Source organism: Sabethes cyaneus, chromosome 3, assembly GCF_943734655.1.
Source record: "Sabethes cyaneus chromosome 3, idSabCyanKW18_F2, whole genome shotgun sequence".
NCBI lineage: Eukaryota > Metazoa > Arthropoda > Insecta > Diptera > Culicidae > Sabethes > Sabethes cyaneus.
The window spans coordinates 72,011,012-72,029,858 of NC_071355.1; the positions used below are offsets into that span (position 1 = coordinate 72,011,012).

General features: G+C 40.2%; 1 protein-coding gene across 1 annotated transcript in view; it reads left to right on the plus strand.

Annotated features, from left to right (window-relative positions):
• The window catches only part of LOC128739710 (uncharacterized), a 176,506-nt gene that overhangs the window by 56,154 nt on the left and 101,505 nt on the right, over positions 1 to 18,847 (plus strand). The window contains exon 3 of the mRNA XM_053835208.1: positions 8,762 to 9,176. Within this exon, the coding sequence (XP_053691183.1) occupies positions 8,762 to 9,176 (415 nt within the window). The remainder of the gene's footprint in view (positions 1 to 8,761; positions 9,177 to 18,847) is intronic.

Consider the following 18,847-nt stretch of genomic DNA (forward strand, 5'->3'; position numbering starts at 1 on the left):
TGAATATGCTGATTGAAAAAGGTACTTTTTGCTTTGCAAATTGTGTCTCGTGCTTACCATCCAGCGTAATCTCTGTTCCTAAATGGAGTAGTTATGGGAAAACTCTTTCAAAATTAAAAGTCAACTCCATGTTATTAAAAGATATTTCGATTTCTTAACCTCTTAAGATTTTCTTAACCTCGTACTATATTTAGACATTAGTTAAATTACTTATATAGTTAAGAAGTTTTTAGAGTGAACGATAGTGATTCAGTCGCATCTTCAACTGTGCAGGGTATAATGAGCAAAATAGTTCGACATTTTATCACAACCAGAGAAATGCTATAATTTAATAATATGAAACTTAACGCAGAATAAAAATACTGCCATCCAGTCATTTATGTTTTTTTGCGATACTCCAGTCCCGAATCATAAGTTATTCTGTGCGTCCAGATTAACTTTTAGCCAGGCTTCAACGTCATGTTCAGGATATTTTGCAAGGTTTAAACAAGGTAGTCCCCACAAAGGGTCCCGGACGAAATCACCTATAAATTGAAATTGAGCCCGTACCCTTGAATCGTATTTAACCGATCAAATTTAACGGCGAGAACGCTAGTAAAATAGCTCCTGTGTACCTCAAGGTTCAAATTTAGGCTCTCTTGTTTTTATTTTGCAAGTAAACAATATAGTTTTCATTCCCAATTGACTTAAGATGAAATGAGTCGTCGTTGATTTTGAGAATTTCAAAAGCAGTTTTTTTTTTAATAAAAATTCTGTTCATGAAAATATACTCTGTGTTCAGATCGACAAGAAGAATGCAGTGAATACATTTTCAAAAACAGAGCCCCTGTTTTGGGCCGTATATTGCTCCCAAAATTGTTACTCACGGGTAGCTATGTAAGAATAAAGCAGACGGACGCGTTGACGCAGCATTAAAGTAACAAGACAGCAGTAGGTTTGTTCTTGATTTCGTTGAATTGTTTATAAATGCTCATTTTTGCCAGGGCAACTATAATATTTACTCGTGGTTTGGTTCAAATATCTTTACTAATGCTTAAATGCGCGTGACTTAAATCTAGAAACTCAATGCATGTAATGATCTTTATAAGTAATGATTCAAAAAACATCAACTGAAGGCTGTTTCCCTGATACTACTGGGTTGTAAGCAGCGAGTTTAAAAGACGTGACTAAGCAAAGCGCTGGAAACTATTTACAGCTATCGCTATTTCACGACTACTTAACTGAAGCTGTTTAAGCACACAGCGTCACAGCGTGCTTCATATGATGGAGGAGGAAATGAATTCCAACCAGACCACTCCAGATTTTCCAGGTACAGCTTCGCAAAGTGGTGGAATATTTTGACGCAACTTGCACCAGTTTTTCTTCATAAACATGTACACAAAGTTATGTCAAACAGTTCTCACCACAAGGGGCGTGCCGGTGGCTCATGAGAGGCGTCCGAATTTATTTTTAGCCAGGCGTTATTGATTCAGCAACACTAAAAACACTTAAACTTTCAAACACTCCATCACTGTACCTACCAGATTTGCTAGTATAAGTTGGACAAAACGGGCTTTGGTTTAGAAAGGGGATGATGATTAGATGGATTCTTTATTTACCAACAATGAAAGCTCTTACCAGGGTAAATTTATAACAGTGGTACTGGCTCAAGATGCGTAATGAAACTTCTTGTCAATCGGCAAATTATAATTAGACTGCACACTTCCTGTCGTGAGAGTGTGAAACTTGAAAAAAAGGGTGAAAACACTAACACTTATGACACTGAGCACGGAAAAGCAGTCCCCGCAGGCCGTAGCGATGCTAAAAAAAAAACGAAATACGGAATACAGAAAAATATACTTGAACGCTATCACACCAGATCGAAATAATGGTCGCAGTGATAATGTCCATACAAAAATAGAAAAAAAAAGTATGAAAGTCTGGAACGAACGTGGGGTTCACGCAAGACAACCAAGGCGGGTGTAATTCGATAATGCTTGACAATTTGAAAATGTTCAACAGTTTGATACTCAGTTTTGTAATTGAGTGTGTCCTAAAACATTTATATACATTTGTTAAATAAATTTAAGACAAGCGTGTAGGGCGCTATATCTCTGCATATTAGCGTTGGTAAGAGGAAATGCTTATCAACTTGGGGACTGTATTGGCTTGTTTTATTGTGCCTGATTTTTATTTTCAGGTGGAATTCAAGCCACTGTGAATCTTGCATGTGCGTAGTATTTTTCGATATAATTTAACAAATCACAGTTGTTTATGTTGTACCATTACATTATATTAAATTTATTAATTTTATTAAATTTACAAAAAGGTGTAGTTGTGATCTTAATTTTCGTAATTACTGACTACAAGAAAACTTTCGAATATCCAGGTTAGTTTCAAATAAATGGTGTTACATAACGAACATCGTTTCGTATGGCAATTTAGCATCGTTTGTTTTTTGCCTCGTTTGTTGCATTATTCCACACCGACACCGCGTGTAGTTTTCAACAAATTACATTTCAATGAAATTGGATCTTTATCTAGCTCTCCCTTTTACTAACAACAATTCCTTTCCCGAAATGCTTGTGAAAATGCAGAGGATTCCCTGGTCATTAGTAGCAACAAGTATTGGACTAACATTCCTTCCTATCCCACCAGGACCCGCATTCGGACGTGGCCAGCGTCGGTATTGATCAGCATGCAGGGACCTGATAAGGTTGCACAATGAGGAATAGTGTGTTGTCCCAAGCATGCTTTTTCCAACCATCATTTTGTTATTTTCATCGGTCCTGGTCAATAATGGAGTAGCATCACACGGGCGGTATCCTATGCTTATGCTTATTTGTTAAATAAATTTAAGTTAAAAACCCTAATTGTGTGTACTTTGTAATATCATTTTTTCTTAGAGTTGGTAATTCCACTAAGAGCTAAACCATCAGGCTACAATTACACATCTTCTAAAGATTGGCGATGATTTCGTATTTTGACAATTTTTTGAAGACTTGTAGTAGGACTGGTCAGCTTTAAGTAACTTTAAGTGGTTTGAAGCCTCCCAGTTGGCTTCGAAGTATGACGCTGGCCTAATAATCCAGTCGTCGTATGTTCGAATCGTGACTGGGAGAGGCTGTTAGAGTCAATAGGATCGTAGCAACTGGCCCTGCAATTGTCCTACACTCTAACAGCTGGCTGCGAAGTCTGTCGTATAAAAACAGAAGGTCAAGTTTCGATAACGGAATGTAGCACCTAGGCTTTGCTTTGCTAAGTGGTTTGAAACTGGAGCTGGACCTTGTTTACAACTACGGTTAAACCGAGAAAATAAATAACTGTTCTGGGTTATCATTTACAACACTGATTCACATTCATCAATTTCCACGAAAGTGTTGATAGCATCATTCATTGTGATAGATTGATTTGAAGTAAACTTGGCTTACAACTAACATGTGGACAGCAAGTTAAAATATCAATTAGCTAACGTCCTCTGCATCTTACTAGTTCCTTTCGACACTCTACTCTTCGACACTAGAAATGATCAAATTATTTGCAAAAAATAGTACCTTTAAATAGTACTTTTAAAGTACTATAACTTCATTCTTTCCAAATAATTTTATCATTTATTGTTTTTGAGAAATCGCCAGTGTCCGGGCATAGAAGCCTGTCCGGCCATACACGACTTTCCTCTATACTTTTGCGTTTTCATGCACAATAATCGCAATAATCTGTGGCCGTACCTAAATGAAGATGACAGTAAATCAGTTTTTAAAGCAGTTTTCGTGTTGTTTACCATTGGCTGATGGAAGACAGTCCTTATGGAATCCTAATGGAATAAGTTGGTTCCTTGAACTGGGGAATTCTATTTAGACGAAAAAATTTGATTTTTCAACAGATTCACGTAGATTAAAGAGTGTTTATGGTAGCGGCATACAAAGGCAATGTTTATTTTTTGGAGTTGAATTCAAGTATCTACCCAATTTACAACACAAGTATCCCCATTAATCCTAATATTCCTGTAACCGCGTGTTTGTATAAGCGGGTGTTTTTGGTGACAAGAATTTATTCTATGGTAAATTGAGACCACTCCCCTCTTTAGAAGGGGAATTATGACTCCTCTCCCCTTTAAGAGGGGGGGCTTCCACACAAATTTCCTCCTAACTCGAGAAATAATCAAGCAAATGGAACCAAATTTGGCATGTGGGTGTTTTTGGAGACAAAAATTTTTTCTATGATGAATTGGGACCCCTACCCACTTTAGGAGGGGGGCTCCTATACAAATGAAATACAAATTTCCTCATAACTCAAGAACTTATCAAGCAAATGGAACAAAATGTGGCTAGTGAAATTTTTCGAGGGCAAGAATATTTTCTATGGTGAATTAGGATCCCTGCCTACTTTAAGAGGGGGGGCTCCTATACAAACGAAATGCAAATTTCCTCATAACTCGAGAACTAATCAAGCAAATGGAACCAAATTTGGCATGTGGGAGTTTTAGATGGCAGAAATTTTTTCTATGGTGAATTACGACCTCTTCCCCTTTTAAGAGGGGGGGGGGGGGCTCCCAAACAAATGAAATACAAATTTCCTTATAATTTGAGTACTAATCAAGCAAATGGAACCAAATTTGGCATGTGGGGCTTGTAGGGGGCAGAATTTTTTTCTATGTTGAATTGAGACCCCTCCCCTGTTTAGGACGGGGTGGGGGCTCCCATACAAATGAAATTCAAACTTCCTTATAACTTGAGAACTAATCAAGCAAATGGAACCAAATTTGGCATGTGGGAGATTTTGGAGTCTTGAATTTATTTTATGATAGTTAGAGACCCCTCACCCCTGTGGTAGGGGGATATGGACTCTCATACAAATAAAACAGAAATTTTTGCGACACACAAAAACTAATCGGACTCGAGAAATTTGATACTCTATTTGATACTATCTATAGTAACACTTGATCATTCAGGACGATACGGCCGCGAGTGTTGCCGGCGACCCGCCGTCGGAGGCGGCCCGCTGGGGGGAGGCAATTCCCCGCAGAAATCACTACTGTCTAGGTTTATTTGTTTTCCTAGGTCTACCTGGGTTTCCTGGAACGAGCGACAGCGAGTAAGGAGAGGATCGCGAAATGGTACTTTCCACAAAAAAGTTTTCCGTTTAAGGTTTTTCGCAAAATTATATTCGGCGAAATGTTGTACAATCATGGCGAATATTACTATCCGCTTTCTGGCTATGCAATGAGGGGACAGGGCAGTTGTTTTCTACTTTACTGAGAGGAAAAATTGCAAATTTGTATATTAAAGTACCTATTTCAGGTAACTAATAAGCATTAACATAAGTAGCAAATCAGCGTATCTGGCATTTTATACTGCACGTTGTTGTATATTAGCTTTTTGACTGCATAGGTATTGTAAATTGGCATCCAAAATTGTATTCAAATTGTTCGTGTCGGTAATTAGCTGTAAATAAGCATTGTCAGCACTATAAGAAGGTTATCAGTAAAGTAGCTGTATATCTTGCCAAAATAGCATTTAAGCAGCATTTAAGGCGACTTAAATGTTTATTGGCCTACATTTCAATAGCATTGGTGATGCTTATTGGTTACCTGGGATGCTTTCATAGTTACGTAACTGCCAAAATGAATAATCTAAGGTTGAACTCCTCAGAAACTTGCAAAACTCGAGATTGTGACAAAGATCGTCTGAGATTTATGATTTATGTACAACACAGGTTAATTTGTGGCAATACGAAGTTTGTCGGGTCAGCTAGTCTATACCTATAAAGAAGGATTTCTGTCTGTCTGTCTGTCTGTCTGTCTGTCTGTCTGTCTGTCTGTCTGTCCGTATGTTCCTTATAGAATCGAAATCTACTGAACAAATCGGCATTAAAATATGCATGTAGAGGTTTCTTGGGGCCAGAAAAGGTTTTAGTGATGGTTAGAGACCCCTCCCCCCACTAAGAGGGGGGGCTCCCATACAAATGAAACACAAATTTCTGCATAACTCGAGAACTAATCAAGCAAATAGAACAAAATTTGGCATGTGGGTGTTTTTGGTGACAAGAATTTATTCTATGGTAAATTGAGACCCCTCCCCTCTTTATAAGGGGAATTATAACTCCTCTCCTCTTTAAAAGGGGGGACTTCCATACAAATTTCCTCATAACTCGAGAACTAATCCAGCAAATGGAACCAAATTTGGCATGTGAAGGTTTTCGAGGACAAGAATATTTTTTATAGTAAATTAGGACCCCTCCCCTAAATTAGGGGGGCTCCTATACAAACGAAATACAAATTTCCTCATAACTCGAGAACTAATCAAGCAAATGGAACAAATTTGGCACGTGGGTGTTTTTGGAGACAAAAATTTTTTCTATGATGAATTGGGACCCCTCCTCACTTTAGGAGGGGGGGCTCCTATACAAATGAAATACAAATTTCCTCATAACTCGAGAGCTAATCAAGCAAATGAAACCAAATTTGGCATGTGAAAGTTTTCGAGGGCAAGAATATTTTCTATGGTGAATTAGGACCCCTCCCAACTTTAAGAGGGGGGGGGCTCCCATACAAACAAAATACAAATTTCCTCATAACTCGAGAACTAATCAAGGAAATGGAACCAAATTTGGCACGTGGGTGTTTTTGGAGACAAAATTTTTTTCTATGATGAATTGGGACCCCTACCCACTTTAGGAGGGGGGGCTCCTATACAAATGAAATTCAAATTTCCTCATAACTCGAGAACTAATCAAGCAAATAGAACCAAATTTGGCATGTGGAGGTTTCTGGAGGCAAAAATATTTTCTATGGTGAATTAGGACCCCTCCCAACTTTAAGAGGGGATGCTTCTACACAAATGAAATACAAATTTCCTCATAACTCTAGAACTAATCAAGCAAATGGAACCAAATTTATCATGTGGGTTTTTTGTAGGCAAGAATATTTTCTATGGTATATTTTCTATGGATTTCCCCACTTTAAGAGGGGGGGCTCCTATACAAATGAAAAACAAATTTCCTCATAACTCGAGAACTAATCAAGCAAATGGAACCAAATTTGACATGTAAGTGGTTTTGGACGCAAGATTTTTTTCTATGGTGAATTGAGACCCCTCTCTTCTTTAGAAAGCGAGTTATGGCCCATCTTCCCTTTTAAGAGGGGAGCTCCCATACAAATGAAATTCAAATTTCCTTATAACTTGAGAACTAATCAAGCAAATGGAACCAAATTTGGCATGTGGGAGATTTTGGAGTCTTGAATTTATTTTACGATAGTTAGAGACCTCTCACCCCTGTGGGAGGGGGATATGGACTCTCATACAAATAAAACAGAAATTTTTGCAAAACTCAAAAACTAATCGAACTCGAGAAATTCGAGACTCTTCCATAAAACATTAGTCAATACAAGACCACAAAAACTATCTATAGTAACACTAGATCATTCAGGACGAGACGGTCGCGAGTGTTGCCGGTGACCCGCCGTCGGAAGCGCCGCCCACTGGGGGGCTTGCAAAACTCAAGATTGTGACAAAGATCATCCGAGATTCATGATTTATGTACAACACAGGTTAATTTGTGGCAATACGAAGTTTGTCGGGTCAGCTAGTGACTCATAAAAGGGAATGGGTTAAGCCAGATGTCGCGTCATTCCAACATAATAAAGCTACCCCTGCAAACGTTTTGTTGTTTAACGTGCCGACCTATCGGATATTTTCCGGAACTAAGCTCATTACAAAATATTTGGCAATCGTCAAGCGCAAATATAAGGAGTGCGGAAATTGACGAGTATTTAACGAAGAATGTTTTGTCAAACCAAGTGTATAATTAAGGCTTGCCAAATTTGGAAATAGGCATAAACTGTCCCGTCGTCTAGGTAGCCGAAAAGTAGCAGTAATGAATAAAAACACAGTAAAACTTCATTCCACTTTTCTATCATGAAAAATTCCAAATGTTTCTATTCACTATTTATATTGGGATTTTTTTCACTGACGTTTTATTGTTTGGCATTTAAAAACGTACTGTAAATATTAAAGATGCTGTTTAATCAATCCGTGTTACAGCGCACCAATGCCAGCATGGTGCTTTAGGTACAAAAAAGTTTTCCTATTTATTTCGCTGCTAAAATGTAAATAAAACTATCGGAAATTAGTGTTTTGCAGTTTTCACGAGCTTTAAAAAGTGAATGTTTTTACGAAACATATTTCAAATGTGATTTTATGCTCTTGTAGGCACACTGCATGATTATTACATGTTGTTAGTTAACAAAAAACAGAATGTTTCATTGATAATGATCAAATAATTATATTCCATAATTTATACCTAGCAAAGGACAATTATGAGATCATGTTGCCGCTTAACAACTTTGTCCAACGGAATATCTTGAATCTCGAAAGCAGTAGTTTGGTTTTCGCATCAATTCCCACAGTCACTCCTTCAGAATGCATCAATTACACAACGGATTCCACTTCAGTAAGCATTGCATTATCGAAAATGAAAACCCATGGAGCAAGCTCGACGACGATCGTTCACGGTTCGGCTAAGATACCGATTCCGGCACAGGAAGCCGTGCCCTGTTAAATTAAACCGAACGAGTTCTCCCCCTCTGATGAATATTGTCCGTCGCGATCGAACACGTGCTACGTAACATAAACAATGACAATACCGATCGTAGAATGTCACGCTTTCTTAGTCACGTTAATGTGTTCTCTCTTCAATTGTCGATCCTATCCAGACTCGTATACCTATGACGAATTTAATGAACAATTTCTAACTGCCTTTGTTTTGCTGTCTCTACTTGCAGAGTCCCAAGTTTGCTCCACCCATAGAGTTTGTCGATCAGGCCACGCTGAGCCCTCCCGAGGGCTATAAGGACGGCAGTGGGCTGTTGGACAATGCGCTCGGCGGCGCCCTCGGTGGCCATGTCTTCGGTGCACAACATATTCAGCAGCTTCAAGTTATCCAGCGGCTACAGCAGCAACGGGCGGCCATGTTGGCCGCACGGGCTGCTGCTGGCCAGCAGGGACAACAAACGGGCAGCACTCAGACCTCCCAGACCGGCGGCAGCGGTAGCGGTGGTACCGGAGGCACCGGTACTACCGGGACAGGACAAACCCAGCCGCCGCCGCCACCGCCCCCGTCGCAGCAACAGCAGCAGACTGTTTGTACCGAATGTGCCGAGTGTGCGGAGTGCGCCGCCAAGCAGTTGCACGATGAAGGTAAGCTTTAACTTTAACTTTTCTTTTCCTAAACTGTTAGTAAACTTTGCGTATTGTTCAAAGTGTGAGTAAGAATATTTTTAGATAAAAAGGCAAAACCATGAACCAAGAGAAACTATCGTCGATTTTCTTATTTTCAACAATAAATAAACAAGCATTACGGATTTGTGGGCACAAACAAGGCGATGGATGCTGAAAGCATTGATAATAATGGTCTCTTGAGGTGCAGCATTATTTGTACGAAAAGTTTAGTTCGAGTTGAAACAAGTACCATTGCGGAAAGAGTTTTTTTCTATCTCCCTAGCATTTCTCGAATGAAATTTACGAATGCTAGAAATACTCTTTCAGCACAAAACTGCTTTCGAAAATGTTCTCTTTCGTTCTAAATTCCTTTGCTTTAGATGTAATTACTTGCAGAACAGCTGGATCGGTGCCAACCTGCCACGAAGCAATGGAGTAGAAAAATTGAGCGGTTAAATGTCTAGCTATTCAATCGGACGGACTAGAATTTTCTTTCATGAACCGCTTCGGTCGCAAAATTTCATTTCGATATTTTCAACTGCATATAAAGGTAGTGAAAATCCTTACAATTTCGACATTTAGCTCTGTATTTTCGACATTTAATGGAGCATAGCTAATAGAATTTCTTCCGTGACAATCTTAATTTGTCATTCCCTGACGGTTGTCTGTACCCCGGAAATCTCTATCCCTCCAGCAGCGTCTCTACCCCGGAAAACATTGCTGTGAGCAAATGCTGCTTTGAATATATAGCCCGCCAGGTTGATTTCACACTTGTATTCGTTCAGTCGGTGCAAAAATACTAAATTATTCAAAGCGTCTCCAGCGCACGGTGCAGTCAAACAAATCTACCCATTCAGAACAACAGCACCGATTTTCCCCACAGCACCGAAGGAAACCATCAATCGAAGCAAGGCGTCAATCTTCCGTAATAAATTTCATTTCCGGTTCAGAGAAAAAACAAAAAAAAAAAAGCGTTCAGTAAGCATCTTCTCCCCGCCGCTGCGCTGCTGATGCTGTTGTTGGACAGTTGCTGTGGTGTAAAGTAAGTACGAAAAGTCGTTTTTCTTCGTTCGACTCGAGAACCATTGAAACTGACATCTTCATCAGGACTCAAGTTTCTTCTGACCAGTAGGTAGGAAGCACCAAAGGAAAGCAAAACCGCCATGAAAAAGGAAACAATTAGAAAAGATTTTACTCTCCCCTCGTGACGGTTGCAATGTGGTATGTATGTACAGCGGGGCTCCAATACTGATACCAAGTTGCTATCCGCGGTAAATTATGCATCCAATTACTTAATGCCTGTGGCTTTGACGGAAATCAACCGTTTATTATAATTTGATTTTTTTCTCTCTCGAAGTTTTAAGTTTACCCACAAGACGCGGCTCGTTGAAATTTCGGTTACTCTTAGTAAAACTTTTTATCGATTGGCATACAAACTGTTATGTATCTAGTCGATTTTTGATAAATTTCTTAGTGGATGGATAGCTGAAAGCAGCTTTAGGTCGATGAATTAAAGCATAACAAAAGATTAAAATTTCCGTTCAACTTGAGAAACTAATAAAAACCATTAATTATTATAATTTGTTATCAGAGAAAAGAATATTCATTATGTAATTTATATTGTCAGACACAATCTGAAGGTCAGATTTGATGTACCTAAGTATTTTTCGCTGGATCTCAGTCTTTACCAGCACGGTTTTCACTCATCCTAGCTGATCTGTTCAAAGCACTTTGATGAAGCTAAAGTACTACTTGTGAAGGCTAAAGGACCTTCGCATGAATATTAATGACATCATATCGTTGACACAGACTAATTGAAGAGAAACGAAAGACTAATGAGCATTCTTTGTAACAAAGAATTTATTAAGTTTTAGTAATAAAATAAACGCTAGCAAAGTCAAGTTTGCTTCTAGCGAGACCTTTGTAGATTGCCAATTTGACACAGGGATCATCGAGGTCACGGCCAATCCTTCTGACAAGTGAAACCCGTTTCAAAGCTCTCTTTGAACGTGTCACTGATGCGTCTAGTGAAACTGGGCGAGCGGTCGAATATTACCATTACAGGTTACGAGAATACATGTGGCATAACACTATTCCGGTAAGCGTTATTTAAAATTTATTTTCCATTTGCCGCAGTGCTGTTTCAGGCCATCAGTCTATGGATTTGATACGAAAAAACTATCTCACATTTTTCGTGTAAATTAAACTAGCTGCATGGAAAAAAATCTCAGCAAATTCATTCATTAGAATCACGAACTGCAACGGTCCTAAGTGACTGCCTCGTGGCACTCATGAACTAGCAAGGTTTGTATCCACCAAGGTTTTAGGCTGCAATCTATACCTGTAATGCCTGGCTAAAAGTAAATTTGGACTCTCCTTGTACCACCGGCATACCTTTGTTTACATGTTTATCAAGAATAACTTGTGCAAGTTTCGTCAAAAAATTCCACCACATTGCGGAGCAATACAGAATAGAACTCGAACGACGCAAAAATTTTTTTGCACAAACACCTAGAAAATCCAAGGTGGTCTGAATCAAAATTGGTGAAAGAGCTAAAAACCAACAGCGTTTAATGTTCTAAAAGATTATAAGGAGAACCTAGGTGTGGAAAGCCGGTAAAGAACTTTTAAGAAAACCGGAACTAGGAATCGAAAGCCGAGGGGGAAGATATTGAGGTGCGATAAGTCCAAACTTGGTATCCTCATCCGGGATATGGCTAGAAGGTACGATGCCAACTATCAAACCATGCGGAATACGTACTAGATAATTTTTAGAATTTTTAAAATCCGCTGCGTAACAATTTAGGTATTAACCTAAAACTTCAAAATAATCCTTGAAATCCATTCTACAATACTCCGTTGGTTCCCGGTACGTATCGCCAGCAAGGAACTATTTTCTAGACGGCATTCACGGTATTAGACTTTGGACTTGGACTGGGACTTGGACATGGACTTCGACTTGGATTTGGACATGGACATGGACTTGGACTTGGACTAGGACATGGACATGGACATGGACATGGACTTGAACTTGACTTGGACATGGACTTGGACTCCTTAGACTTGGACTTTTGGATTTGAACTCTTAGACTTGAATTTTTAGACTCGGACTTGGACATTGACTTGGAGTCGGACTTGGACATGGATTTGCAAATGGACATGGACTTGGCCTCTTATGCTTGGATTGCTGGACTTGGCCTCTTATGCTTGGATAGTTGGACTTGGATTCTTGAATTTGGAATTGAACTTTTGGACTTTAATTCTTGACTTGGATGCCTGGACTCGGATTTGGACATGGACTTGGACTGCGACTTGGACTTGCGCTGGGATTGGGACTTGGATATGGACTTGGACATGGGCATGGACATGGACATGGACATGGACATGGACATGGACATGGACATGGACATGGACATGGACATGGACATGGACATGGATTTGGACTTGGACTTGGACTTGGATTTGGACTTGGACTTGGACTTGGACTTGCACTTGGACTTGGACTTGGACTTGCACTTGGACTTGGACTTGGACTTGGACTTGGACTTGGACTTGGACTTGGACTTGGACTTGGACTTGGACTTGGACTTGGACTTGGACTTGGACTTGGACTTGGACTTGGACTTGGACTTGGACTTGGACTTGGACTTGGACTTGGACTTGGACTTGGACTTGGACTTGGACTTGGACTTGGACTTGGACTTGGACTTGGACTTGGACTTGGACTTGGACTTGGACTTGGACTTGGACTTGGACTTGGACTTGGACTTGGACTTGGACTTGGACTTGGACTTGGACTTGGACTTGGACTTGGACTTGGACTTGGACTTGGACTTGGACTTGGACTTGGACTTGGACTTGGACTTGGACTTGGACTTGGACTTGGACTTGGACTTGGACTTGGACTTGGACTTGAACTTGAATTTGGATTTGAACTTGAACTTTTAGACTTGAACTCTTGGACTCGGACTTAGGCTTGGATACTGGACACTGACGCCGTACCACAGGCATAATCCTCATGGCCAGTGAAGTTTAGCCTATTGTCTGCCATGACACCCAAGTACTTCACTTTACGTTTAGATCACTTGTACCCGTACCATAATCTTGGTCTCTAGGGCCGCCTTGCGGTTGCTGATCATTACAGCTACAGTCTTATGGTGTACCAATCGTACATTGACATTAACCATCTTTTTTTGTGTGGGCTTATCACTTTGACCACAACATTATTGATCTATTGTAATGTTGCCCGGGTGTATGCTGTATTCTGCACTGCATTTCTGTGCTTTTATCGTTATTGAGTAACCATCTATTTCTCGATTATGCTCATGGCATCTGACGCCAGCATTTCCACTTCTTCGAGAAACTCACCTACGATGGTTAGGACCATATCGTCGACGAAGCCGGTTTGATTCTCAATACTTTATGGCGTTCCAGAGTGTTGGACCGAGTTCGAGCCCTGTGGAACACCCGCAGTCATTTTGTACTTCTTTGCACCATCAGCTGTGTCGTACACCAGCGTCTGGTTATCAAAGTAGCTTCTAAGTGACTTGCATAGGTGGTCTAGTACTCTCAACAAGGCAGTGCCATGACGATCGTTCCCCGGCGTTTTTGAGGCGTTTGCCAGACGCACATCCAGCTTGAACAAAGTTTCCAGTAAGCTGCAGATGTAGACGTCATCAGCTATAGCACTCACGTTCCATTCTTGGTCGCTCACGTTCCACTTCTTGGATCGTATCAGTCCATGTCAGCAATTTGCTGCCATCCAACCCGTATCCGTCACCCAGTTACCGTTGCCCTGAGAGATACGGTAGGGGTCTGTGGTAAAGGTCATCTCGGAAACCGATTGCCAGAGCAACTGCTGCGCTGTGGCGCAGTGATTGAGGTTTATTGCCCGCTTCTGCTGTTCAGAGCAGGCATTTGGGTGGTACACCCTTTCGCGAAGTGGCCTTCCTCACCACTTCGCCCTTACCCTTGGACCGATCGGGGGCTTTGCATTTCCACGCCCGTTGGCCGAAACTCATGCACTTGAAACAATGTTCCACGCGCTGCTTAGTCGTGAGTGCACGCACAGACTAACCGATTTTAATTTTTCCAGACGCCAACATATTGCTGGCGATGGTTTCAGACACATTATTGGTTACGATTTGCTCCGTATCACCGCATATCATCGTATGCCTTTCGCAATCTGTAGTCTGAGGGCGCCACTTCAACTTGGAGCTGGTCCCTCAGAGCATTTGCAGGTCAACTGCGGTAGTGACCTTGTCGAGAATTTTACACTCGAAGAGAGTACGTTGCGACCTCGACCTGGCTTGCTTCGCCTAGGTACTTTTCCGTCGGGTCCTTTTTGAGCTCGAAGAGCATCTCCTCTGCTTGGGTTCGACAGGTGTTTACGTTAGCCCCAAGCTCTTGCAGCGTGGACCCGGCCTGCACCATGCGGAGTAGATCAGCGTACAACACTTTACCTATCAGCTTCATTATTAACGCATTGCCCTTATGGGCCTTCTTCGACTTTGGCTTTGCAATCGGTTTCTGAGTTTCCACCTAACCACTTGTCATTTGCCTTCGATCCCGGATGCACCACGCGGTACAGGCGTGGTTGGTCTTCACTACTAGCTTTGGCTTGTCGCAAGGCGTCACCGCTTTGCGCTTGGTAAGAGCTCTACTTGGCGTGGGCATAGCCTTAGCGGAAGTGGCAAAATTTTCGGGGATTTCGCACCATTTCAACAGTCATCTTTACCAGCACCAAGTTTTATAAAACGGTCCATTCTAATGGGTTCCAACTTTTCTCCGCTATCTCCGCTCATAATATGTAGTCGCCCATGGTTATCCAAGCAAACAGTAAGGTCATGCGAGGGTTGTACCGCTATCCTTTACGGAAATAGGATGCAGAACCAGATTGGCCCTAATCAGGAATGTTGCATCGGAGCCTACAATCACGGACTTTAACGTATGTGACGAGTTGCGAACGTACTTAGAGACCAGCCACGGTTTTACGGTGACGCAAGGCAGCTGTATCATTATTTAACCTAATCGCCTTTTCAGGAAGGTGTCACCCTTTCTTACCCAAGAAGGTAGTAGAATAGCAAAGCTGCCGGCCCTATTGCGTATTATCCAAACATATCCCACCATTCCAGTACGTACACCATAATTGGAATCTTCCTGGAATCGGCCCTAATGTGTCCATGGCACTCCCGACGTGGCTTTTTGGTTCATGGTCCTGAGCTTCAACCGGGCACTATGACGTCTTTTTTATATCTTCATAGACAGCACCTCGCCAGGGCGCCGAATAGAATTCGCAAGGTGCCAACTCGCGCCTACCTACTAAAAACTCTCCTGCCCAAAGACTGATATTTGTTCGATCCCAGGGCCGGTTGCGTCCAGCCGACACCGCGTGGAGGTAGGGATAAGAGTTCCCGCTCCCATTACATTGGCTATGTAGGTTGGTTCAAAGCCAACCTCACTAGGTTAGGGCCTTCACCGGCCACCACGGTATAATCTGCAACAACTCCGGTTACTTGGGTTCGCTACTGAATACGCGTAACAGCTTGAGGCTGGAACCCATGCACCTTCCAGCATTGGACAAAAGATAGGAGTTACAACGGCAACTTGTTAAGCGTGCTACCTATTACCCCCCCCTTCCTTTCCACTCTTTCCTCTCCTTTCCCAAAAAATTTTCATTACTTTCCCCTACCATCCCTCCATCAATTATAAAAACCCGAATTAATCCACCTAGCGGCGTGACCTAGCCTTTCTACTGCCACAATAATCATTATTTAATTTCTCAGGAACTTAATTGTAGATGTATAGATGTTATATTAGACTATATTTTTAAATATCCGTTCCGTATTCCTCAAAATCCTTATTTGCCAGTAAAATTCACAACGTATTGTGTAGAATTATATTTTCTTTCCTTGGGTGCGTAAATACATGTAAGCGTCATTTATGTTACTTGATGAACACCTTATTTAGTTTTATAATATTTATAGAAAAATAATGTAAACACAAAAGATAATTTTTACAGACTTGAATGAATATGTATAGAAAATTAGAAATTAACCCTCTAACGGGTCTACAGACGGCCTTAACTATCGGGCTTCAGAGCCACATACGAAACTTGTTTTGAATTGACAATATGAAGTATTTGTTCATAGCAGATTTTTTGATATTTTGATATTGATACCATGCATTCAAAAGTTAGCATCTTTGAAAAACAAGAGTTCAGAAAAATTATTATTATATTTCGCTTTTGAAGAAAAAGGATATCTACAACAAAATGATTGATCTCAAAATTTTACTATTGGTTTGCTTGGCTTCAATTTTGCAATATATCTGAATTAAAAAAAAATTACTGAATAGAGCATTAGATATGAAAACGAGAAATGGAACTATTTCTTAGCTAGCGCTCCTTCAGATAATTATTTTTGCATGAAAATCAAAACTTAAGCTTCTTTTGAATGTACTTTCATGAAAAGATAGTCATTAGCTTGATCGCATCGTTTTTACAATGTTAGTGGGTTAGGAAAACAAGATGAGGTCGAAAAATAGTGCCAAAGCTGCGCCATAAACATGCTTGAGAATGGGAAATACGATCGATATGATTCCCAGTGCTTGTCTTTTTTTGATTTATTTATTAAAACATGACATCTGTCCTTTAAAATATCACTAACGAAAACAAATCTTACAAAATGTCTACCGTGCAACGTTTACTTCCTATTTTTCATATAACATTTCTAAACTCTAGTATCTATTGATTGAAAAGAGCATCTATTGATGCGCAGAATTTGTTTGAAATTTGTACAAATTTATTTGGAAAAATCAACTCACTAGTATTTTTGATTCTATACACCACTATACCTACATGCTTAACCTTAGAGCGGTCGCGTTAAAAAAAGTTACATAAGCGGTCGCGTCGTGTACTGAGTACACGGCGAATAATACTGCCTATATCTCAGGACTGACATGAAATAGAAGGTTGCGGTTTTCGACAAAGTTGTTTATCAATTTAAGACGCATCTGGAAACGAACAATAAAGTTTGAAAACTGATCCACTAGATGGCGCAAATGGCGACCAAAACAAATGATTCTAGAATCTCGATACTAGAATCTCTAATATCTCGGGACTGAGAAGAGATAGACGATTGCTGTCTTTGGCAAAGTTGTTTATCTGGACGAGATCAATCTGACTGCGGATAACAAAATTCGGAACTGATACGGTAGATGGCGCTTATAACGAGCATATTGAGTTTTTTTGGAATATCTCAGAGTCGTGACGAGATAGACTGTTATTGTGTTCTACAAAGTTATTTGTTCGAACAAGACACATTTGGAAATTCATAACAAAGTTTGAAACTGTCTCAGTAGGTGGCGCGCGTGGTCAAATTATAATCTTATGATGATATCTCATGACCATGATACGATAGAAAGTGGCGGTTTTTGACAAAGTTGTGTGTCTAGACAAGACGAATTTGAAAATGATCGGTCAAATTCAGAACTGTCCCGCTAGATGTCGCAGTTGGTAAAATCATATTTCTTTTTGCGATATCTCAGCTTATGTCGAATAAACGGTAAAATGGCTTATCTGGTCTGGAAAAGAACACCAAAATGTTTGTAAATAGTATTTTTTTGACGATTTTCCCAAAACAGAGTTTGTGAATCATCGACAATGTTGACAAACTGAATAATGCACATATCACCTAGGGATACATGATACTTATTCAACTTACCCAAGTAGCACACTTACGATACTTTTATTTAAATCAATTTATTAATGACTCACATTAGTTGTATAACAATTAGTTGTACAGTTTTATAATGAGTATGTTATTAGGGAAGCTTGCTATGGTATGTTGAGGTAATGCTTTAAACATTAGAATGTTAGAATTATGTTGACACTTACCATAAAATAATACAAAACGAGCATTTGTTTGTTTTATTTCCTGCTATGATAATGAGAATGAAAAATGTACATTAGATTCCTAACAATTCTATAATATTCTTATTACGGTCACTTATATCATACAGGAAATAACACACACGTAATACAAGGAAAGAGTAAAGAATTCGAGCCCAATGAAAAAAGCAAGCTGTTTTGCAAATGAGTATCAAGAGAGTGCACTTCAGTCGTGTTGTCGCGTTAGCAAAACAAATAGCTTTGGTTTTATCATCACGCACACGTTAATAATTGCAAGCATCAACGTTGCCATTATACCTGTCTGCCAAGTTAACTCCGGGATACGTTGCTGGCCCAACAAGCCACTCGTCGTATGTTCGAGTCTCGACTGGGCGGTGCCGCTTCAGAGTTAATAGGATCTTTGCACTAGCCCAGTGATTTTCCTGTACTCTAATAACCGGCAGCGATATCTATCGATAAAGAAGGGTCAAGTTCTGAAGGACGTTTATATCCATGCATGGTTTTGCTTTGCTGATAAATCTAGATTTTACCAGATTTTTTATTGCATACCAGACAAAGTTCTAAATCTTCCAGATATTTGGTAATGTCCCAGATTTTTGCCAGATTTTTGTTTCTCCGTTCTGCAAAGGAGTCATCGCTCCTAATTTCAGACAACATTTTGTACCGGCGTTGATCAAAACTGGCAAGACGTTTCCCGAAAAAGTCCTCCCCATCGGTCAAATTGATCGCCAGATTTTGA